The sequence below is a fragment of the Anolis carolinensis genome, chromosome 4 (assembly GCF_035594765.1).
Source record: "Anolis carolinensis isolate JA03-04 chromosome 4, rAnoCar3.1.pri, whole genome shotgun sequence".
In the NCBI taxonomy this organism is placed as follows: Eukaryota; Metazoa; Chordata; class Lepidosauria; order Squamata; family Dactyloidae; genus Anolis; species Anolis carolinensis.
Window position 1 is genome coordinate 22,176,135 of NC_085844.1, and position 24,405 is coordinate 22,200,539.

Consider the following 24,405-nt stretch of genomic DNA (forward strand, 5'->3'; position numbering starts at 1 on the left):
AGCCAGACAGAAATTTGTGTTGCCTAGGCGGCCCATTTTAGTTAGCGGGACACAAATACGAAAATGAGATAACACGAATGAAACTACACAAAATGAACAGCAATTCCACATGAATGAACAACTCTAATATTTGTTATTTCTTTTGGTTTCATAACAGATCTTCCATTGTTTCTCTCTTCCCCAATTCTCTCTGCTTCTTCTTGTGCAAATATGAACTATTCCTTGCATGCTCCCCACCCTTCCATTTAAGATATTAATGTTACAGAGCATCCCATCTGAGCCAAGGAGTACATTAACCAAGACTGATTGTTTTATGATGAATACAAATAAAAGCCTACATGTTTTTGTATTATGAGCACTCTACTTAATTTGATATAAGTGTCAAAGTAAAGTAACCTCTATATTATAATAAAGAAAAAGTAGTTGTGAAAAATGTGTAGATAATGCTCTAGGAATCTTTTCCAAATTATAGTGCTGTCAGACTGAGTTTATTTGTCTTAGAGCTATTTTTCCATGAATTTGTGTCTATCCATCTATATTCATGCATACACACACACAGACACACACACGTTTTTGGATTCACTGAAGTATAATTGAGGCTTTTTTATGCTTCAATTTGATGCAGCAACTATTTGGTGAAAAATAAATACAATGTGAATTAAGATTGTCATGAGAGTAAGCTGTCAAATAAGCATCTAATTAATCTATGATAATTTAAGAAGATATCTGTTATTATTGATTGTGATTATTTCCTGTCCTGTCACGCTCACTTCAAATGATCAGCATGAACGCAGATCAAAGACAGCTGCTATCAAAACCAATCTTTATTGAAGAATACACGACTTGGGAAAAGTCGAGAATGACATAATGTTTACATACAATCAATTTTATTACCTTTGCTACTACGTCACATCACACGTAAATATCATCACCAAACCCCACCCCCTGTATCACATTTCTACCATTTCCACACAAACTACTCATTATAATTGTTTTGATTTTCACTCCACAAGTTCCCATGCTCTGCTGCCAGGTGTTTTCATGAGCCGTCGAGGAGTGCTCTTTGTTATGGCTCCAATTCCAGAGCTTGCAGACTCAGCTCTGGGAATTGGCCCCATGACATGGCGCCCCCCCTTTCGCCGACCTCTTCTTCTGTGCTTCCCCCGTCACGACTCTGAAACAAATCAAACATGAACACTATGTATCCATTTTATCCAAAGTACCCATATACTTTTTTAACAAGCTGCGATGGAATACAGGATGTATTTTCCCCAGACTTTTCGGCAAGAATAGTTGGAAAGTCACTTCGTTTATGACTTTCTGTATTCTGAAGGGTCCAATAAACTTGGGGCCCAGCTTTCTTGAAGGTAGACCCAGCTTGATGTTCTGCGTGCTTAGCCACACCAAATCCCCCTCCTCCAGTTTATCGCCTTCCATCCTTTTCTTGTCTGCGAATGTTTTATATTTTTTGTGCGCTTCCTTTAAGGATGCAGTCACCTGACCCCAACATTCTAGCATTTGTGCTTTCCATTTCCCTGCCCCTGCTTCTTCATTCTCTGCCCACCTTGGCAATTGGGGTAGAGGCTGGACCTCATATCCATAAACTACTTCGAATGGGGTTTTATTTGTTGCAGAATGGATAGTAGAATTAAAGGCTAGTTCAGCGAAGGCTAGCCACTTAGACCAATCGTTTTGCCTCATATTAGAGTATATGTGAAGGAACTGCCCAAGTGTCTGTTGGGTACGTTCTACCGCCCCATTTGTCATGGGGTGGAAAGCAGAACTTAGGCTCCTTTCTGCTCCTAGCATTTCCAAGAATTTCCCCCAGAATTTTGCTGTAAATTGAACACCTCTATCACTGACCACCCTACTAGGACATCCATGAAGTTTGTAAATATGGTTTATGTATAATTCAGCCAGTTTCTCTGCTGATGGTAATTTCGCAAGTGCTATGAAGTGAGCCTGTTTGGAAAACAGGTCTAACACTGTCCATATATAGCGATGTCCCTTGCTGACAGGCAATTCCCCCACAAAGTCCATGGCTACACATTCCCAAGGCCTGGTAGGTTCTGCCACCGGTTGTAATAGCCCCATTGGCTTCTCTCCCCTTGATTTATTCATGGCACAATCATCACATTGGGTAACATAATTTCTTATGTCCTTTCTCATCCCTGGCCACCAACAGTGTTTCGCTATCGCCTTCGTCGTCTTTGTAATCCCCATATGACCAGCGCTCTGGTTGTTATGAAAACGATGCAAAATCTTAGTCCTCAATATTGCTGGAATGTACAGTTTCTTTTTCACAAACCAAAATCCCCCCCTTCTGCTCCCCTTTTTCTGCGTTGGATAAAATCCACTGGTCCCTTTCATATGACTGTATCAGCTCCGTTTCCCAACTATCACCTTCGTCAAATTTGACAGCGGCCGTGCTCTCCCTTTGAGTTTGCGCCCTTGTACTGACAGCTAGACCCCATTGTTTTTTGGAAAACAAAGTTCCTTCCTTTGCTGCGGTTACATCCTCGTGTTGAGGCATGCGTGAAAGGGCATTGGCCAAAACATTCTGTTTTCCTTGGAAAAACTTCAATTGGAAATTGAATCTGCTGAAGTATTGTGCCCATCTAATTTGTTTGGGGGATAATTTTCGTGGGGACTTTAAGTACTGGATGTTCTTATGATCAGACCAGACTTCAAATGGGATTTCGCTTCCTTCAAGGAAGTGCCGCCAGCATTCCAAGGCTTTTAATATAGCTAATGCTTCTTTTTCCCATATGGGCCAGCATTTCTCAGTTTTGCTAAATTTTCGTGATAAATATCCACAAGGTTTCAAATTCCCATTTTGATCCTTTTGCAATAACACTGCCCCATATGCACAATCCGAAGCATCACAATGTATTATGAAAGGACTCTGGATGTCGGGATGCTTTAGGACAGGTTCTTCCGTAAAGCGTTCTTTTAAGGTTTCAAAAGCCTTTTGGCATTCTGGCGTCCAACTCAATTTGGCGCCAGGGGCTTTCACTTTCGCCGTCTCCCCTTTCCCCTTTGTTTTTAAGAGTTCTGTAAGGGGTGTGGTTATTTGTGCAAAACCCTTTATGAACGATCTATAAAAATTCGCAAATCCTAGAAACGATTGCAATTGTCTCCTCGTTTGAGGTACTCCCCATTCCCTTACGTCCGATACTTTAGATGGGTCCATAGCTAACCCCTCCGGAGATATTCGATATCCCAAAAAGTCAATTTGTGTCTTGTTGAATTCACATTTAGAAAGTTTTGCATGCAGTTTTGCTTCTCTTAGTTTTTGCAAAACTTCCCGGACCAGTTCAACGTGTTGCTCTCTGTTCTCGCTCACGATAAGGATATCATCTAAAAATATGAATACTCCTCAGTACAACAGTGGGTGCAAGATTTCATTTATAAGCTGCATAAAGCAAGAGTCGCCATTTTTTAATCCAAAAGGCAAAATTAAATATTCAAAAAGTCCGAATGCGCAGGAAAATGCAGTTTTCCAAGTATCCTCGGGTTTGATTCTTAATTTATGATAAGCTTCGATTAAATCCAGTTTGGTAAATATGCTCCCTTTCTTTAACACGGTAATCAGATCCTTTACTAATGGCATAGGGTATTTATTGTCCTTCGTAATTGCATTTAAATTTCGATAGTCAATGCACAGTCTTAAAGAGTTGTCTTTCTTTCTCCTAAATAACACGGGGGCTCCTAAAGGGGAGCTGGATGGCTTAATGAAGCCCCGCGCCAGGTTTTTATCAATATATTTCCTCAATTCCTCCTTCTCCTGAACAGACATGGGGTAAACCTTTGGCTTTGGTAAGTTTGCCCCTGGGGTTATTTCAATTTCCACTTCTATATTCCTTTTGGGAGGTAATTTACTTGCTTCTTTCTGATTGAACACATCCACAAAGTCTCTGTATTCAGGGGGCAATAGTTCTTGGTTTACTTCCTCCGGTTCATCTCCCTCGCTCTCTTCTTCTGCTATCTTGCTTATCTCCCATTGTGTTTGCTGCTCTTTAAATGACATGCTCTTTACCCTCCAATCTACTTCGGGGTTCGCCTGTTCTAGCCATGGGATCCCCAGTATGACATTGTACGTGGCGATAGGGGCTATTACAAAGGATATCCTTCCTTCCCATTTGCCTATTTCACATGGGATCCCCTGTATTTCCTTCGTGGATACTTCCCCAGCAGCAACCGATCCATCCAACTGCGAAAATGCAATTGGGGCTTTAAGCACTGTCTGCTGGCATTTTAGCGCCTCCGCTAATTCTGGAGTTATAATGTTCCTAGAGCAACCGCAATCCACGAATGCTCTACAGGTGGCCCGATTCTCTACCCCCGACAAGCAGATTGGCACTACCAGCATGCGTTTGTCTTGACTCACCAGCCGCTCCGGAGGTTCTGGGGCTCGCACCTCCTCCTCCGCTCGTCTCCCGGCTGCTGGCGTGGGTTTTGTGGCTTTGGGCGGTTCTCCCTTCCGGGCCCAACATTCCGCCGCCCGATGGCCCGTCTTCCCACATACAAAGCATCCCGGCTTAGGTCTGTTGTCTTCTCCTTTGAAGGGGATCCCGGGCCTCCCTCCGGGTCGCTCCTGCTTCCTCGTTTCTCCCCGGCCCCTCGCTGCCGGTCTCTGCTGGGCGCTGCTGCCGCCGCTCCGAAAGCGCTTTACTTGGGACAGGGTGGATTCGACGCGCCCTGCCAGTTGAATCCAACCCTGTAGCGTCTCTGGGTCATCTCTGTGCGCCGCCCAACTAAATACCTCGGGGCGCAGTCCTTCTTTGAATATCTCCACTTTGGTCACTTCGGACCACTCTGGTACCCTTTCCGCAAGATGGAGGAATTCTTCTGCATACTCAGGTACCGTCTTGTCCCTCTGCTTTATTCCTTTTAGTTGGTCGCGAGCCCTTAATTGCTCCAGCGGGTCTCTAAATCGGTTCTCCAGTGTGGCTAAAAATTGGGGCACTGACCTCAAGCACGGGTCGCGTCTGGCATGTAATTGCACATACCAGCTGGCCGCCCCCCTTTTTAGGGTATTACCAATGGCCCGAATCATGCTTCCTTCGGAGGGGAATGTGTGCGCATTGTCCTCCATGTATCCTCTGATGCCAATGAGGAAAAAGTTCAGCTCGGATGATTCCCCTCCGTATTCCAGTTTGAGCTCCTCTCTCCTAGGCATCCATTCTGTGGCTCGTTGCCTCTGCATGGGTGGTCTGGGGAGGGGTTGCATCGGGTTCCCTTGAGCTGACCCTTTGACCACGCCGCGCCCCACCCCGGCGGTTGTTCCCCGCGGCCCTCGAAATTCTGCCGCTACCGTCGGCCCTTCCACCCATCTGAATGCAGGCCCTGCTGTAGCCCCCGCGCTTCGCCCTCCTTCGTCGTACGGTGCATCCTCCCCATCTCCGTGGATCTCCGGCTCCTCTTCGCCTTCCTCCACCAACCCACTGGACCCGATCCCTGGTCCCAGCGGTCTTTCCACCCCGACACCCATTCGGGGGGTTGGGAGTCCTGTTGGAGTTGGCGGCCTCAGAGTTCCCAAGGCTTGCTGGCGATCCACCTCGCGCGCCATCCTTTTTCGGAACTCCAGCTCCTGCCAGTACTCCTCGTCTCCGTCGCCGCCTGCCGCCGCTGGGCTCTGCGTCGATGCGCGCTGGCCCCTTTGGCTCCAAGCCTCGTCCTTACTCGGCTCTCTTTCGGCACCGTATCGAGTGGGCTCCCTCTGGAGATTCTCCTCCAACAACGGCACCAATCTTCCCACGGTTTCCGACAGCCTGGACAAGTTGGTCTCCAAGATGGACAACCGTAGGGCCACGGTCTCCGGCATGCTCCCTCCGGACCCCCAACTGGTCTCTGCAGCCGCTGAGACACCTCTTCCTCCTCTGGGGATCCGCTGGGTTACTCCGTTCGGTCTGGGGTAGCCAGTAGAGGAAGTGATGGCCTGTAGCGTTTCCTCTCCCAGCGGTCGAACATCTGGTAGTGGCCCCTCTGCCCCCTTTGGGCTCCGATCGCCCCCTCCACTCATTGTCACTTCACTGCGACTTCGCAGGAGGGTGAGAATGGGATTCTCGACTTAATGTCACGCTCACTTCAAACGATCAGCATGAACGCAGATCAAAGACAGCTGCTATCAAAACCAATCTTTATTGAAGAATACACGACTTGGGAAAAGTCGAGAATGACATAATGTTTACATACAATCAATTTTATTACCTTTGCTACTATGTCACATCACACGTAAATATCATCACCAAACCCCACCCCCTGTATCACATTTCTACCATTTCCACACAAACTACTCATTATAATTGTTTTGATTTTCACTCCACAAGTTCCCATGCTCTGCTGCCAGGTGTTTTCATGAGCCGTCGAGGAGTGCTCTTTGTTATGGCTCCAATTCCAGAGCTTGCAGACTCAGCTCTGGGAATTGGCCCCATGACACTGACCCATTTGTCTTTAGTAATTAATTATTAAAGTGATGTCAAATTGCATTCATTTCACAGTCTAGATAACCATGTAGTCCTGCATACCTGAAAGTTGAGATTCTAAATTTCAACTTTATAAACCAGGGGTCCCCAAACTAAGGCCCGGGGGCCGGATGCGGCCCATTGAAGCCATTTATCCGGCCCCCACGGCACAAGGGCAGAAGAGGGTTGAGCTAAATAATCCAAGGGGTCTCTTCTTCTCTTACAACCATTATTATTATTATTATTATTATTATTATTATTATTAACGTTGAGGCTGGGTGGTGTCAGGACCCAGGCTGCAGAGCACCAATAACCTTACACAGAGGCCAGTCTCTATCTAATATCTTTATTAAAGGAATATATAAAGTCAATAAAAACAAGTGAAGAGTAAAGTTCAGAAATAGACCTTTCAGGAAAGGTCAAATATAGTCCAGGAAAATAATGTCCAATATGGGATATTAAGGTCCAAAGTTATAATCCAATAACCGAAACACACACTTTGCCGAGCAAAGTGTGGGGAAATGACAAGGTCTTTTAGTCCATTGGAGCTTGACAACAAGGCTGGAAAACAAACTAGATTCTTGGTAACAAGACTGGATACGAGGCAACAAGAAACAAGAACAAGGTCCGTGGCGAGGTCCGGGGAACAAGTCAGGCTTGGAACTTGGTCTTGGAAACAAGGAACTGGAGTTGCGTAGTCCACACACGATCTCACTCCTCAAGCTGACGAGTTGACTCCGCAAGGTTCCCCTTGCGGCAAAACACCTATATAGGATCTTGTTTTCCCGCCAAGGAACACTTTCCCTGGAGAACAAGAAGTGAAACCCAAACTGTGTCCAGATGCATGACTCCTTAGAATTTCCCAAGGGAAGCAGACTTAATCAGCTAATTGTTTGGCTGCGATTCTGGCGCTCCGGCGATTCGCCTCCCTAGTTCCTCTATCTCTATTATAATTGTCCTTCCGAGAAAACGGGGGAGAATTCTGCCCAAGGCTTGTTTGGCTGACTTCTTGAGGGCAAACATCCTCCAGGTGCAGGGGCTCCGATTCTGGCTGAAACGGTGGAAATCCCATGTTTTCCTCCTCATCTGCCACCATAGTACTAGGAACGGGACTACAAGGCCCATGAGACATCACAGGTGGCCATCTGTCAGGGATGCTTTGCTTGTGCTTACAGTGCACAAAGGCAGAAGGGGATTAAACTCAATGGCCCAAAGGGTCTTTTCCAACCCTCTTTATTATTATTATTATTATTATTATTATTATTATTATTATTATTATTAATAATTATTATTATTATTATTATTGCTCAGTGGCCAACTATAGTCCGGCCCACCAACAGTCCGAAGGATCGTGAACTGGCCCCCTGTTTTAAAAGTTTGGGGACCCCTGTTATAAACAGTGTTTTCAAGAAGAAGAAACAAGTGAAGTTAGACAAAAATAAACAAGAATACATAGAAGAGAATTACTATATACCAACCATATAAAATATCACTATGAGTGCAACCTATTTGCTGGCATATTTTTAGGCCACACTCTCTGAACTTTCAACAATTTGGAACCAGTTTAGAGAAGCTGGAATTACCTTCATGGTTTGGTAATTTTTTGCCTGATCCTGCTGCTTGATTGATTTATTTCTCTCTCTTTTTTGCCAGTAAACTAGTTCCTTTATTGTTCTCTAAGGGCCCTTCTACATTATACTAAACTCTGAGAGGAAGCGGGTTAAAACAACCTGCTTCCTCTTGGGTTGCAGTTCCCATTCTCCACCCAAACACTGTGCTTTCCTGAGAGGGGTGGCTAGATGGCATCCTGGGTCAAACAAAGGTTGACTTAGAGTGCCATCCAGCCCTCCTCCAGACCCCCATTTCACCCCCCCCCAACTTATTGAATAGGAAAGGCCCCTCTCTTCACTAATCCAGGTGTGAGAAAGTGATGCCTCAGAAGGTGGGGGTAGGCGCCATCCCGCTCATTCAGGCATTTCAGAGCCCAAGAAGTGAGATAGCTGTGAAGACTGATCCCCAGGTCTACGGAAGTTCCCATAGCTTATGTATATATTTACCATATTTATATCCCGCCTTTCTCACCCTGGAGGAGACTCAAGGTGGCTTAAGGTCTGGGTCTTTAGACGTGTTTAATTAATTTAGACTAAACTAGGAAAGCACAGTTTACTCTGCATTAATTCGCTTTTACTTGAGGCGTCTAAATGACGCCTCAGGTTAAAAGTGACACAGTTCCTAAGTTTTGGGCCTATCTGGAAGGGCCCTAAATGCTCCAGTTTGATTATGTTCTGCAAATTTATGCAAAAATATCCAGATGTGCTCTGATATTTAGGTACAACTAATGGCTTGAGGAAACAAAGATATTGTCTCCTAAAAGGTCAAAATGCTCTTAGCCAGTTTGCCAATGAAATTTGGTCATGTGATGGAATGGGTGGACAAAAACCAATGAGACCTACTAATGATAGTGGTTCTGACATTTTCTCTTCTCTTCGCAAATAAAAACACCACCATCAAAAGATCCTTGAGATTATCCAGCTTATCATGTAGGTTGATTTAAAGGAGACATAAGGGGTGCATAAGCGACAATTTTGGATATAGGAAAGAATTTGCAAATAATATTTCCTAAAACAGTTATGCTTCACTGTATTCATATAGCTGTTCTTTGCCGTTGAAGCTATTTTATGCCTTGTTGTGACATATTAGTATGTTCTCTGGAGACAGTGAATTCACTTATCTGAACATTCATTTTGATTTCTATATGTGGTCTGTTAGCTGCAATCTTATTCAACTTCTAAATCGTAATATAAAATTTGTCCAATGTTGATAGTATTGCTGGTACCATTTGAACCAGGGAATGTCTATGAATTATTTTTTTTTATTTATACCATGTTGAAGATAAAGTTTAAGATCATGAAGAAAGGGTTCTAAAACAAATATGCATTACTGAATAACTTCTCGGCTGTGATATCTTATGGAAAATGAAAAATTTCCACAAGATGGTCTCTTTTGCACTTGTCTTTCCCTGGATTTGAGACCTATTATGTAATCCTAGATATGGGGACCAGGGGCTCATCAGAACGTTTGCTTCTTATAGTGAAGAAAACAAGCCTTGATGTTGTTGTGGTTTTTTTTTTGTTTTTTGTTTTTACCTCATAACATAAATGGTTTGGCTGAAGGCTTTCATGGCTGGAATCACTGGAGTGTTGTGTGGTTTCCGGGCTGTATGGCCATATTGTAGCAGCATTTTCTTCTAACGTTTCACCTGCTTCTGTGACTGGCATCTTCAGTGGATCTGAAGATAAATGTTTTGGGTTTATGCAATATATGGAAAGATTTATAATCATTATGCATGTAAAACCATCATGGTATCACATATAGTAAGAGAAAGATATAAGAAAGACCATCAATGCAATTTTGCAGTGATCATTTTGGTTGTGACTCTGCTTGGTTGTGGCATTTGATGAATGTTTCCTGTAGATCAAAGGAAGCAATAAAAGGAAAATCTTCTACATCCCTGACATCAGAGCTTTCTAAATTGTATGTTGTGACACAATAGTATGTTGGTTGCAATATGTAGGGGTGTCACAGGAACGTAATGAGAAACCTTTGAGTTTAAATAAGCAATAAATCATATATTTTTAAATATATAAATGAAAGATTTTTTATTAGAAATGTTGTATGCCATTTATGTATGTGTCTTTATTGCTTGTAAGGGGTTGGTTTAACCTTTCCTTTGGTAGTAAAAATGAATTACTGCAGTGCGAAAAATGCATGTCTAAAAACTGTGCCACCAACATGAAATGCTTGGAAAGCTCTGTCCTACAGTCTTCATATCTTACTACTTTAAACTGGAATATAAAACTAACACTTTTTTTTTTACTGTTAACAGTTCTCTGCTCGAGACTGCTCTTCCCATGGTTACTATAGGTGCATCCATCTGGTGGAATTAATGCAGTTTGACATTTTAACTGCTATGGCTACGGCTCAATAATATGGAATCAGGGGAGAATCTAGCTTTCTCTGCCAAAGAGTACTGGTGCCTCACCAAACTACAAAACTCAGAGTTCCAGAACATTGACCCATGGCAGTTAAAGTGTTGCTAGGCTGCATTAATTCTACAGTGCATATGCACTCTATGATTCAGAAGTCATTCCCAAACCTCAAACCAAATCACCACTGTTCTAAACCAGGATTTCTTAACCTTTTCTGTCATGCAACCTCTTTTTACCTGGTCTATGTATGTGTGTGTGTGTACACATGAAAGGGAGAGAGATGCATGTGCAAGGAGAGAGAGATACATGCAGAGATATGCACACAGAGATGCACACAGGCAGAGAGATAAATATGCATGTGTGCATCTCTCTACCTTATCTTGTGTGCATGCACCTCTTTGACTTTTCTTCTCACTGCCTTCCACCCTTTGCCGCATGCACATGTGCAGGAGAGAAATTAAAACAAAGAGGCATACATGCACATGTGCAAGAAAAGGAAAGGCGATCCAAACATACAGTTATAGCAACCCTATTTGAGATCCCAACCAATAGAAGTTCTGTTCTAGATGATAGCTGGAACTGCAGCTTTGTAACTAAACTATTTATTCCAAAATCTATTCTTCTATGTCTCCTTTATAGGCATAAAGAGTTTTGTTCGTCCCATCTATGCACACAAGATATTCATAAGGAAAGCAGGAGTTTTACCGATTTAAGAACCTTTTAGATACTCTTTGTAGAAAAACATGAAAAGACCTGAATTAACAGGTTACATTGCAGAGTGTTCAGTGCAGTAGTGTGCAGTGCGCATATAGTATGCAGTGAAGAGAATATTGAGTCTTGTAGGACAACTTTTCATTTACTCTGTGGTAGGCAGCTGCCTAGGATATGCAGCCAATACTAGCGCTTGGATGGGGCACCAGAAAACATGTTGCTGCCCATTTCTGACTTATTTATTATCTCTTTTAAATTGGGAGGAAAGCCTGGGAAGAAAAAGTAAGCTTCTGTATTTGGAGGCAGTTGTAGTATGTAGTTACTTTGGTGCAAAAAAAAAAAAAAAAACCTTGTGGAAAATTACATATTTTCAGGATGCTTTGGGGAATGCTGAGGTTATAGGACAAGCAAAAGTGGTTCCAGGGGCTACACATCTCTCCCCTTTGTCTTATTTGTTTTTGTAGATGGTCAGATATTATTATTATACTTTATTCATGTATTTCCTGCCTTTCTCCCGAAAATGGGATTTAAGGTGGCGAACAACATTGAAAACAGTACATTTTCCAAATAACTGCAAGCAACAAATTAAAATATAAGATTACAAGACAATTCATGAAGTAAAGTTAAATATTAAAAATTGAAATCCATGAAAATATTATATACAAATAGAATTCCACAATGTTAATAGCCCTACTTATTCAATTTGTAAATCTTGATAGCACAAAAATATTTGACCTGCCAATGGAAGGAAAGCAATCATGAAGACATCATGGTCTCTTTAAGGAGAGAGTTCAAAAATATGAAAGCAGCCATTTGGAAGATGCTCTCCCTTGTTCCCACTAGATCAGTGGTTCTCAACCTGTGGGTCCCCAGATGTTTTTGGCCTTCAACTCCCAGAAATTCTAACAGCTGGTAAACTGGCAGGGATTTCTGGGAGTTGTAGGCCAAAAACATCTGGGGACCCCAGGTTGAGAACCATTGCACTAGATAGTCATGAGCAGATGGTGAAATCATCTGGACAGAGGCGGCTCAGTAGAAGATTTTAGAGTGCTAATGAGTTTATAAAGGGAGAGATGTTCCTTCAGAAATCCCTAATGATATTAAACTTAGAAGTATGGCTCCTCAACAGAATTTCCTTCACAAGATAACAATGATGTACCAGGAAGAGGATAGGATGCACATTGTGGTGGATCTGTTATGTGTTTCCCAGGTTCCAATTTAAATGTGCATACATACAGCCAAAATCTTACCATATTATTCTTAAAACATTTCTTTCCTTTAAAACAGAACAGCTTCAAGTATAGATTTATAGAATTGCAAATTATCTTCACGACATTACTGTGTTATACAGAACTCAGAGATGTTCAGCTGGCAGCATTTTTCCTGATGACTGGGCTTTTTAAAAAAAATATGTCATCACTGCTATAATGCTTTAGTCCATAGAGTGCTGTGATCAAAAACTCTTACTTGCTTTCTTAATATCTCTTTATTTGAAGTCAATTTCCAAGCTAATGGAGTTTTTATTTTGTGTATGATTAGGTTAACGGGAAGCTTCGTGCCAGATTTAATTGTCAGCATGAACAATCAGATGTGGCTGCACCTTCAAACTGATGAAAGTGTGGGCTCAATTGGCTTCAAAGTTAACTACAAAGGTAACTATGATCTATTAGATGCATTTAAAAGGAGACTTGGCTTTCAGTGTGTAAAGAATATTAAAAACCTATTTTAATGTGTGGTTATGAAGCTATATTTAATTATGGACACAGAATTTCCAGAGACACACTTATATAATCCAACTAATTATACTGTCATACTAACCTATTAAAAGCAAATGTGAATGCCTTCCTATTATTTGACAGTTCCCTCCTTGAAAGCTTTAGCAATAGAACAACCCTGAAAACTTTCCTATTAAATGTTCTGTTTACGTGATCTCAAATGGCTGAAGTAGAACTCAACAAAAATAAGAAGGAATGAAATGAAAGGCATGCTTGCACAAATGCTTGGGGACATTTATTCTTCACAATAGAACTACACCCTAAAGACTATGACATATATTTCTCTTATAAAGGCAGAACCAAGAGCAGTGTTGTAAACATTATTAGAAACAAGACTATTTACTCTTACAACATAGGTGCTGATGTACAACAGGAACTGTAGAAAGATACCTGCAGGATTGTCTTCTAAATAGCTGCGTAAATTATTGATTCTTTACTATGTAGCTGGTTGTATTTCTTTCTTCTGCCACTGCTAGAAGCTTGTGGGTGTATATATTTCTCCTCGCTCACAGTGTAAAAGCTGTATTGATGGCTAGTGACAACATTTAAGTCACGATCACAACTCCTAAAGCATCCAATCTTGAAAACAAGTAGGTGAATCTGGGGAACATTAAATACACTACATTCTAGCATGCCTCAAGAGAAGAGAGCTCTTTGTACTTCTAAAGATGCATCCAAGATGGACTTGGATGTTGTTTTATCCAGGCTACCTCAAATAAGAGTTTTATTCTAAGGAGAAAATACCAGATAGTGTCTGGCTCCTACGGCATTACCTGAATTGTGGCAAAGAAGTCAATATGTTGAATACTAGATTTTGTTAAATGTTAGTTCTGTTGCATTTATCTGATCTAGAGGTGATAGTTTTTCAGAAATTCTGTTACTGAAGTGAAGTGACTTTTGTATTTATGTAATCCTATAATCGTTCTGAAGAAGGAATGGGAGGAATATTTTAAATATTTGAAAATTGGTAAATGAAATATTTTTCCAAATATCATGAAACTACTAAGAGAAAAATCTAAGACAGATGATAATTTATTCAGGTTAATGTGATCCAGAGCTGATTAATAGGGCCTTGAACCATGTTAAGAAATGTTGCAGGTTGCTCCAAATTCTTCCCGAGAATCCAGAGCAAACCACAACTATGGATCTGTATAAGCAGTTGAGCTGGTTCTGAAATGGCACTGGCCACAACTATTGAACACCCATCATATATTTCCTGGGCTCGGATGACCTGGAGATGCCTGATGGTATCCACCATCTTCCTCCTGTTCCCATTGACATAACAGCCAACAGATGCAACATAGCTGATGGCAGTCACTTGCCCCCTGGAGATATGGTAGCTGAAGCATGGCCATGTTCCAGAAGTATTCTCGCCTGACGTTTTGTCTACATCTATGGAAGGCATCCTCATAGGATGCCTACCATAGATGTGGGTGAAACGTCAGGAGAGAATACTATTGGAACATGGCCATGCAGCCTGGAAAACACATAACAACCCTGTGATTCTGGCCATGAAAGCCTTCGACAACACATTTTAAAATATTTTTAAAGCATTTTTTTTGCTACTCCAATGCATAGGATCCAAGGTAAAATATTTAATTTACAGTAAATAGTATTCCAGTACAAGTACAAGAACTTTAAGGTGGTAGGAGTTTCTTATTGAATGACCTACCTTCGAATGTGGTAAAATCTCCTTCACTGGTAGTTTTTAAACTTGGGTTGGATGGGCTTCTCTGCATTGACAGGATTACTAGCCCTTTTGGTCCTTTCCATCCCTTATCAGTCAGAATCTATTTGAATTTTAATTCTGCTTTTTTTATATCACAGATAAAAACAGAAACCTTGAAGTCATTGTTAGTGATGATGATAATGATGATGACAAAAAATGATTATCAACAAACATAGTAGATTATTCCACTGTCCACTTATCAACTCTCTAATAAAAATAATCCTGGGAAATACTCATTAAAATATTACTATGGACTAAAGAATTAGTTCTGCAGCATTTGTGAAGAATTTCTTCCTGGCAGATTTAATGATTCACAAATGTTATTATTTAATTAATGTTCTAGAAAGAAGAATTGGACTAGCTTGTTAATTTCTCTTCATCATGCAGCTATTTTATGTAGTTAGAAAGCAATTTAGTGGTGCTTTCATTGGCCAAAAAAGGCTTTTGTGTTACACAAATTTGCAGCTAGTAAAGTACTCTTATGGGTGCCAGCAGTCCAGTGGCAATCCACTGGGAGAAAAGGGACAGCTTCTGACATGCATCAGAAAAGTGATTGAAGAGGCTTGAACAGAAACACTGCATCCAAACATATGCATGCGCGCGCGTGCACACACACACACACACACACTTATGAAAGGACTAATTACTATCTTAAAATATTTTTTAAAATTCATATAATTATTTGTCCTTATTTACTGGTTGTGTAGGCAGATCTGAGGAATAGCTATGTTTAGCTACAAGGCTTTCTGGGTGATTTTGGACGACCAAGCAACTCTCAACATTGTCTAACTTATTTAGAAGAAATATCACCTTCTTGAATAAAGGGTAAAATAAAAATGGAATGAAATGACGTTCAATTCTTGATTCTCTAATCAGTCTCTTGGGCATGAGCATGGAAAGTTGCATGTGGGAGTTTGAAAGATAATAGGAAGAAGACTGTTGAATGAGCCCCAAGGGAAAAAACACAAGGAGCTGTTATGAAATTTGGAAAATGTAAAGAGTTTTTTTATTCCTGAGAGAGAGGAACAGGGAGTAAAGAACTGCATTATAGAAGTGCAAGCAGCAGTTGTATGGAAAGGATGGAGTGAAAGAAGGAAATCTGGGTTGAGAAAGAAGTTGCTAAGAACTGTAGAGTGCAGAAGATGGGTCAATGCCATCGGTAAGCATAACTGTTTTAATAATCAGCAACAGATCTATCAAAAATCACATCTCAAACTTTATAAAATGAACAATTGCTCCCCAACCACCAAAACAATGAGTCAACAGTGTGGGATAAACTATGAGCAACTTTTATTAATGTTATCAGTCAACCTTTATGTGACCTGACAACCAAATTAAAGGGCATGAACTTGATGTGGGATAAGCTGAAGCAGTGGCTATCCAAGATCTACTCCCCAGCTAACATGGGCAAGACACCCGAGTCTTCAGATGCAACAAACTGTTGATTCCAGAGTGACCGGTCAAGGAAATTGATGGAGAATTCTGTCCCAATTCCACATGATATTGAGATCAGAATTCTCCCCACTCCAAGGCCATTTCTGTCCATATTCACCTTGGTTATTTAAACTGCTGGTGAGGGTTCCCATTCATGGCCTACACTACAAAGGGGTGTCTTAGATGCACACCAGGATGTAAACCTATCCCTGTTTTCCTGCAACAGATTAGGGACAAGAATCCACTTTGCATCTATCCCCCACCAAGCCTGATTAAAACAGCCCTGATGCCCTTTTGCAAGTCAAACAGGAATTGATGCTTACCTGTATCTGAGAGCTGGATACCATCCACTCAGAAGAAGTCCTTTTTGAGGTGATTTATGTCATTATGAAGTATGACACATCCAAGTCCATCTCTGAGAGTGTTAAGCATCACCCACTTGATCCTCTTTCTGGCTCCATCAAGCCTCCTAACATCACTACCTCCCAGCCACTTTTGCTGTGGGATGATTGCAGACGAAACAATAACAGTATGAGGCCATGCTTCCTTAATTTTATGTATGTCAGTCATTGCCTGAAAGAATAGTGCTCTGCCCTTTAAAAGTCCAAGATCATTGCCACTGAGGTGGATCACCAGCAGGTCAGAAGGGAGTCCTCTCTCCCTGATGTAAATAGTAGAGGAGCTAGCCTGTTCCATGCACCATCTGGACACCGGTCTAATGACATCTGGAACAACAGTAAAATATTAATGTGGAGAAACAGACTGAACATAATTACGTTATGCCCCAGACCTCCATCTTCCCAGTGCTTTAATCTAAGTGGGATTGTAACCCAGTGCTGCTGCTGTTGACACAGCCCCAATGTGTAAGGAATGGATCCCAAAGTTTTGGCCATGTATGCCTAAAGCCTTCAAAGCCTTAGAAGTGACAACCCAAAACTGATATTTGTTGAGGGGAGAACCACCTTGGTGACCAAAAAGGGGGCTGACCAATGAGCCTATAACCCCCACATAGAACAACTTTGCTTGGACTGGGCATAACTCGAGATCACTACAAATTGCTCTCTTTATGACGCTTTCTTTGGCCTTCTGATATGTTTTGAACTTCATTATAAGCTGCAGCTGTTGGGGAATTATCCAGAGATCTGTCCACATCAGACCTCTATGGGACTGAAATGTTTTGGAGGCACTGCCTGAAAAAGGATCTCTTCATAGGGGGATGAACAAACTAATGGCCAAACCTGTTTAAGACCTTTTAAAATCCCAGGTGAAAGGGGCTGCCTGTCATCATGCAGCCTATCATATTTGCAGATCCAGCCCTCCAATAATTTATATGCTCCAATAATGGAAATATGCTGTCGAAACAGAAAAACCTTGGGCCTTAAACCAGAAGGCTAATGGAGATATCTTGTCTCTGATGGACTGTGGGGCTAGACCTTAGGAAAAATACAGACTTGAATAACATGTTCAGTGGAAACTAGCACTATCTCACTTATCCTGTAGTGTTTTTTTTCCTGAATTCCATGAAGTCCCAAACAGTTTTGACATATGACTTCTTGGAACTTGGTGCTAGGGCTAGCCCAAGACCCCTGATCAACTCCTCGGTCCAATCTACTATAGATGGTCTGGCATGGGCTCCTGCTGAATATTGGCATTGGGTGACATGTACTTGAAGGACTCCATCTGCATAATGGGACAGAGCATCAGCCAAGGCCTTATTGTTTCCCACAATGTGGAAAGCACGAAACCAGATGTTATGTCTCAGGCAATGGAGTGTAAAATTAAAAAAAAAAAACCTGCCTTCATAATCGTAAATTATTTGGAAGTCAAAGAGTTGATGACTTGAACGGTGGCCATATTGCCACACCAAAAATGGACAGTGAAGTTGGCAAACTCATGTGCCCATATTGATGCTGCAACCAGAATAGGAAAAAATCCAGGAAAGTGAGATCAGTAGTAACACGTTCAGCGTACCGATGAGTGGGCCATCGTTCAGCACATCAGTTTTGTTAAAGTAGAATCCAAAACCAACTGTCCCCAAAGAGTTGGATGCAACCTGCAGGGTGTTTTTAAACAATAATTCTTGTCTCCAAAATGAGACATCTTTAAAGCCAGACAAAAATCACAACCAAACAAATAGATCTGCCTTAAGTGCTTTAGTGACCCGTATGTGGTGATGGGGTAGCAAAACTCCAGAGATGGCATTGCATAACCTGCACAAAAATGCCCTGCCTAGAGCCACCACTCTACAAGCAAAATTAAGATGGCCAATCAGTTCCTGGAATTCCCTAAGTGTTGTTTTGTTCCAGTGTATGCAATGTTGAGTTGTAGATGTTAAATCTTTAGCCTTAGTTTGGGGAAACCTTGAAAATTGGTACACAGTGTCCATCTCAATGCCCAAAACCATCAGCTGAGTGAATGGACCCCCTGTCTTTTCAGCAGCTAGTGGGACCCCTAGTTGTGAAGTCAATTGTTGAAATGCTGACAGCAACGCAGCACATTCACTTGACCCAGATTTTCCAGTGAACAAAAGTTCAATGCCATGAATGATTTCAGCACCCGTTCTAAAATGGTTCTGAATTTTTCAATGGCTCCACATGATACTGAGCAGCCCATGGGCAGAGCAGTCTATGTAATAAGCACAATTAAAGGTGAAACCAAAAAGCTCAAAGTTATAAGAATTGCCTGGAAGAAGGCAAAAAGCTGACTTGATGTCCCATTTTGCAAGATCGGTGGCCAAACCCTGACTCCTCATAATGCAGGCAGCTGTGTCGAAGGATGTATAGTATACCATACAGCAATCTTCTGGAATCACATCATTCACCAACTCACCCCTGGGATAGGAAAGGTGGTGGATGAGGTGATATTTTCCTGGAACGTTTTTGGGGAAAATTCCCAACAGGGAAACTCTAAAATTAGTGGTACGTAGCAAGAGAAAGTCCCTAAAACCCTCCCCTCTTTTACCACTTTTATCAATTTTTTGTTGAACAATGTCTTCCATGCTTAAAGTGGATTTTAAATTGCGGGATCTATAGGGCCCTTGGGCTGGTATATGCAAACCTTCCTTAAAGCCACAACCAGGCCAAGCTCCCCCTCCCTCCATAAGGAGCAGAAGATGTGTCCGCCGTCTTCCAGCACAGGATCCAGAATGGTGTGGTCATGTGACCACGCTGGTCCCATCCCCTGCATAGTCCCAGCCGGGAGTGATTCTTCTTGCTCTCTTTTAGCTAGAGGAGAACAAAAAGTCCTCTTTCCTTCAGGAACTGGGGGGGGGGGCATAGTTACAGCACTCTGCTAAAATAATTGGAGATTTTTGTACTATTTGGAGACAGCAGTGTTTTTTTTTTTTAGTTTTCTTTTAAACAATGGGATATGAAATGTAAAGCATATCACTGCTAAAATACCCCATATCTCCATGTGTAAAAGGAGTTTTATCAAGGACACAGAAGTAATTTGGGCAGGTCTAATAAGCTGAAAAGTACTTTTTTAGCTCGACATATATTTGCTTTATAGAACCTCATCACATTTAAAGTTTAAAATGTTAAATCAGTATGCATCCCACATTTTTTTGCAGAAGGATGCATATCCTCCCCCCCCCCCCCCAATCACATGAATTTCTTACTGTTTAAAGTCATCCAGTTTGACTCATCACATCATGGACTTTTTGCTCCTCCCAATTTGTCATGACGCTGCTGGGGAGAAGTCTCATAGATGTAGCATCGCAAGATTTGCAGTTGTCACATATGCAAAGTAGGGAGTTGCTATAGCTGTCATTTGGTGCAATCTGACAAATAGCAATTATTATTGTGCTGTATGAAGGTATTCTCAGGTATTTTCCTGTCAAATTCTTTTGGAAAAATATTTTTTAAAGTACTGAAGACTTCAAAGTAGCTTATCTCATGACATAGCTAGAGACAAATTATGACTGATCCCTTCCTGACAAATCCCAAGGTCCGTAGTGACCGCCCACAGATATGCCCCAAAGGAGACAGTATGCTTACTTTTTTGCTGATCACACATGAAAGCAATGAATTGCATGCGATTTTTATTTTAAAAACAATATGAAACCAGTGTCCAAATACTCCATTTCCTCCACCTTTTGCACACTGAGTTCAATGGGATGACGACAGGGGACAAACGTCATTTGATAGGACCCATTGGATTTATATGCAAACGAGGTTAGAAATGGTGTATCCATTAATGTGATCAGGTCCACATGCTCAACTTATTTTGCTATAATTTTAAATGCAGCAAATGTCAAATAAAGGCTTTTCTCCCTGTTGATTGAATTTTTGTAAGAGGCTTCAGTGAGTGTGTTCTTGTGCTGAATATTTTAGCTTAGCAGCATGGCTAATTAATTAGACTAATCAATGTACTTTCTGACATTGAAATTAGGGAGAAATCACTTTCTGACTTCCACTGGACAAGATCCTGTGAATATGAAAAGAAAAATAAAGACGAGGGGGGAGGGGAAGAGGACGAGCAGTAATCATAGACAATTTTAAAATGGACAAAAATGCAAAATATGTTGGGAATCTCAAATTTCCTGTCTCAGGTGACTTTGAAATACTCTTAGAAAGGCAACCCAGTGTCTTAATCATCATGTGCAGTTTTTCAAAACAATGTTGATGAATAATAAATAACATTTGGTATGCCAGTATGGTGCAGCCTTTCCTCCCAAAGTAATATGTTCATAATATTGAAAGATGTGCTGAGATTTTAACCTTTTGGGCAAGATTGTGTTTCTCTTGCGTCAAAATGCAAAATGTTTACAAAATAAAATTTAAAAAGTCAAAAAGCCGCAAAGCAGCTGTCCAACGACTTTGTGCAAACTGAATTGCTTGACCAGTCATAACATATGTCCAACACTATATGGGGTGCCAAGACAATTAAGCCACTAATTGATTGTTTTTGCAAAAGGCAGATGGTGGTGGGAATGTGGTCCACCTGGAATTTTCCTAGGAATTGTATCTAGGAGTGCTATTTCCAACAAGAAGTTTGCAATATGTTGTCATTGGTTTCTCTTTTGGATCTGTGCCCCTACCTTTCAGAAATATTTCTTGCTTTTCAATAATTCTGACCATCAACCGATTGTGTTCAGTGTGAGGAATGAGGATTAAGAAGAACATTTGTCTGTTATTCTTTCTCCACTAAACTTTAAAAGACACATATTTTGTTGGTTTCAACCTAGTGACCATATTTATTACAAACTGGAGTATTAACACTAATAGATCAAAGTGGAATGGAAATAATTTTAAAAATACAACAAATACGTATTTTTAATTATTGATAGCTGTTGTTGTCCTGGTGTACTTTGGCACAGAGCCTAATTTTTTGCATCTTTTTTTGCAAACGAGCCAGATAGTTTGTCAGATGAACACAAACCTGAAGATCAGAAACAAAGTCCCTTCATGCATTGTAGAAAATACAGTATTAGTATCTTATACATCAAGAAAATAACATATTGTGGGACAATCATTTATTTTCGTTTCATGACTCACATTGTCAAAAGGCTTATAAAACAACAGATGATTTTCCTCTTTAATTCCTTAATCTCTGCACTAGACAACTATATTTCACTATGAATTCTAGTGGTCCTCCCTTTTCTGAACTCATATTGGACATCTGGCGTTTTTCATCCCATATGGTATAACACCTCGAGTGTCATTGGTTCGAATCTGGGGAGTGGGGTGAACTCCCGCTGTTAGCCCCAGCTTCTGCCAACCTAGCTGTTCAAAAACAAATGTGAGTAGATCAATAGGTACTGCTTTGGCGGGAAAATAATGATGCTCCATGCAGTCATGCCAGCCACATGACCTTGGAGGCATCTACGGAAAACACCCGCACTTCAGCTTAGAAATGGAGATGAGCACCAACTCCCAGAGTCAGACACGACTAGACTTAATGTCAGGAGAAAATCTTTACCTTTACCTAAGTGGTTACTGCAATCCTTGGTGTACTCTTTCTTGTAGGCTGGAAGATATACTGCATATTTGTAGGATGCAGAGCATTACTTTATTCTTCTATCCCACCCAAAGGGATTCAGGGCGGCTCACATGGGGACCAAGCCCAATAATACACAATAAAAGTCATCAACATGGGTACATTTAATTTATTACATGTAAAAGCAAAACATCCAATAAAATCAATTAAAAGCAGCTCAACAAGGCGCAGTTACTGTATTCAGAAAATTGAGGCAGGCAGTTAAAATTATGTATGTGCAATAACTGGCAGGACACTGATGAGATGGACTATAATAAAGTGCAGTTGCTGAGTATAGGTAGAGACATGGACACTGGCAGATTATATTGAATTAGTCAAAAGCAGATTGACATAGCCATGTTTTCAGATTTTTTTGGAATGTGGCCAAGGCAGGAGTAATGTAATATCTCTCGGGAGGGAATTCCAGAGCCAGGGAGCCACCACGGAGAAGGCCCACCTTCTCCCTTGTTCTCTCCAACTGTGTTTGGAATGGCAGCAGAAGCGAGAGGAGGGCCTCCCTGGCCAATCTCAAGGATCGAGCAGGTTCACAGTAGGAAATGTGATCACAAAGACAAGCCAGACCCAAACCATTTACAGCTCAATAGGTAATAACCAGCACCTTGATTTGGGACCAGAATCTTATCAGCAGCCAGTGGAGTTGCTTTAGTAGGAGCGCTGTCTGCTCTCTATAATTCGCTCCCGTTAACAGCCTGGCTTCCAACCGTTGTACTAGTCATCTTCAAGGGCAGCCCCACATAGAGTGCGTTGCAGTAATCCAATCTGGAGGTAACTAAGGCATGGACCATCGTGGCCAAGTCAGACTTCTCGAGGTATGATAGCAGTTGGTGCCTAAGCTTTAACTGTGCAAAGGCCCTCCCGGCCACCACCGACACCTGAGTTTCAAGTGTCAGCACTGAGTCCAGGAGGACACCCAGACTGAGGACCTGTGTCTTTAGCACAGGTTGCCACCCAATATCCCGATCAGCCTCACGACTGACCAGGAGGACCTCTGTCTTGTTTAGATTAAGCTTCAGCTTGTAAGCCCTCATCCAGTCTATCGCAGTGGCCAGGCCCTGGTCCAGGGCACGAGGGGCTTCCTTGGAGTTAGGTGGAAAGGAGTAGTACAGTTGAGTGTCATCTGCATAAAGATGGTGCCCAACTCCAACTGAGTGAGACCTTCCAGGAAGGAGCAGAGCCACTGCCAAGGAGCACCCCCAATACATTCTGGAGAGCTGCCCCAAAAGGATACCATGGTCTCTAGCATTTTTTGCTTTTATTTGGATGGACAGCTGTAATGATTTGCCATCTATTCCTGGTACAGTAGAGTCTCACTTATCCAAGCTAAACGGGCTGGCAGAAGCTTGGATAAGCGAATATCTTGAATAATAAAAAGAGGGATTAAGGAAAAGCCTATTAAACATCAAATTAGGTTATGATTTTACAAATTAAGCACCAAAACATCATGTTTTACAACAAATTTGACAGAAAAAGCAGTTCAATGCACAGTAATGTTATGTTGTAATTACTGTATTTACGAATTTAGCACCAAAATATCACGATATATTGAAAACATTGACTACAAAAATGGCTTGGATAATCCAGAAACTTGGATAAGCGAGGCTTGGATAAGTGAGATTCTACTGTACTGATTTCTTTTAGGTTTAAATACTATGGAAATGAGTGTAACTTTGCTCTTTAATTTATCTTTGGATTCAGAATCCAATTGTCAGCCATTGTTGCAATTCCGATATGGCATTTTTTTCTCATGTCCTCACTTTCTATATTTTAATTGGCATAAACAACCAGGGGAATCTATAACTGTAATTTTATATTCCTTTACAAAGGGGCATTTACTGCCATTGAAATGTACTAAAACAGTTGTTGGGAAGCTGCTACTTCATTAGTCAAAATAAAATAGATTTATACATTTTCACAATTTATAACAGTTTTTATAGTGTTAGGTAGCGTTTGTTTCAGCTGAGATTCTAGCTGTCCATCTGTCCATCAATTTTCTCTCTTTGATGATGTAATGTTCAAAGACTGTGGAACCACCTACGGGAAGAGTTCCAACAGCTAACTGAACTGTCAGAATTTAAAACCCATCTAATGACCTATCTCTTCCAGCAGGCCTACCCAGTCAGTTTTAATCATTAATTTTAAACTTGTGTCCTGTGTTTTAATCCCTGTCAGTGTATGTAATATTTATTTTACAGACATACGTTTTAATATGTATCTTTTATAGAACTACATTTTAATATGTGTGTTTGCAGAATTTTTTGCAATGTTTGTGTGTTTTTATTGTGTTGTGACCCGCCTCAAGC

General features: G+C 41.3%; 1 protein-coding gene across 8 annotated transcripts in view; it reads left to right on the forward strand.

The window, feature by feature from the left end:
- csmd3 (CUB and Sushi multiple domains 3) overlaps positions 1 to 24,405 on the forward strand; it is a 709,139-nt gene that overhangs the window by 418,173 nt on the left and 266,561 nt on the right. For all 8 annotated transcript variants that reach the window (XR_010005888.1, XM_062980075.1, XM_062980076.1 and 5 more), the window contains one exon: positions 12,707 to 12,819. Coding sequence is in view for 7 of the 8 variants with exons in the window: in XM_062980075.1 (XP_062836145.1) it covers positions 12,707 to 12,819 (113 nt within the window). In the remaining variant the exon portion in view is untranslated. The remainder of the gene's footprint in view (positions 1 to 12,706; positions 12,820 to 24,405) is intronic.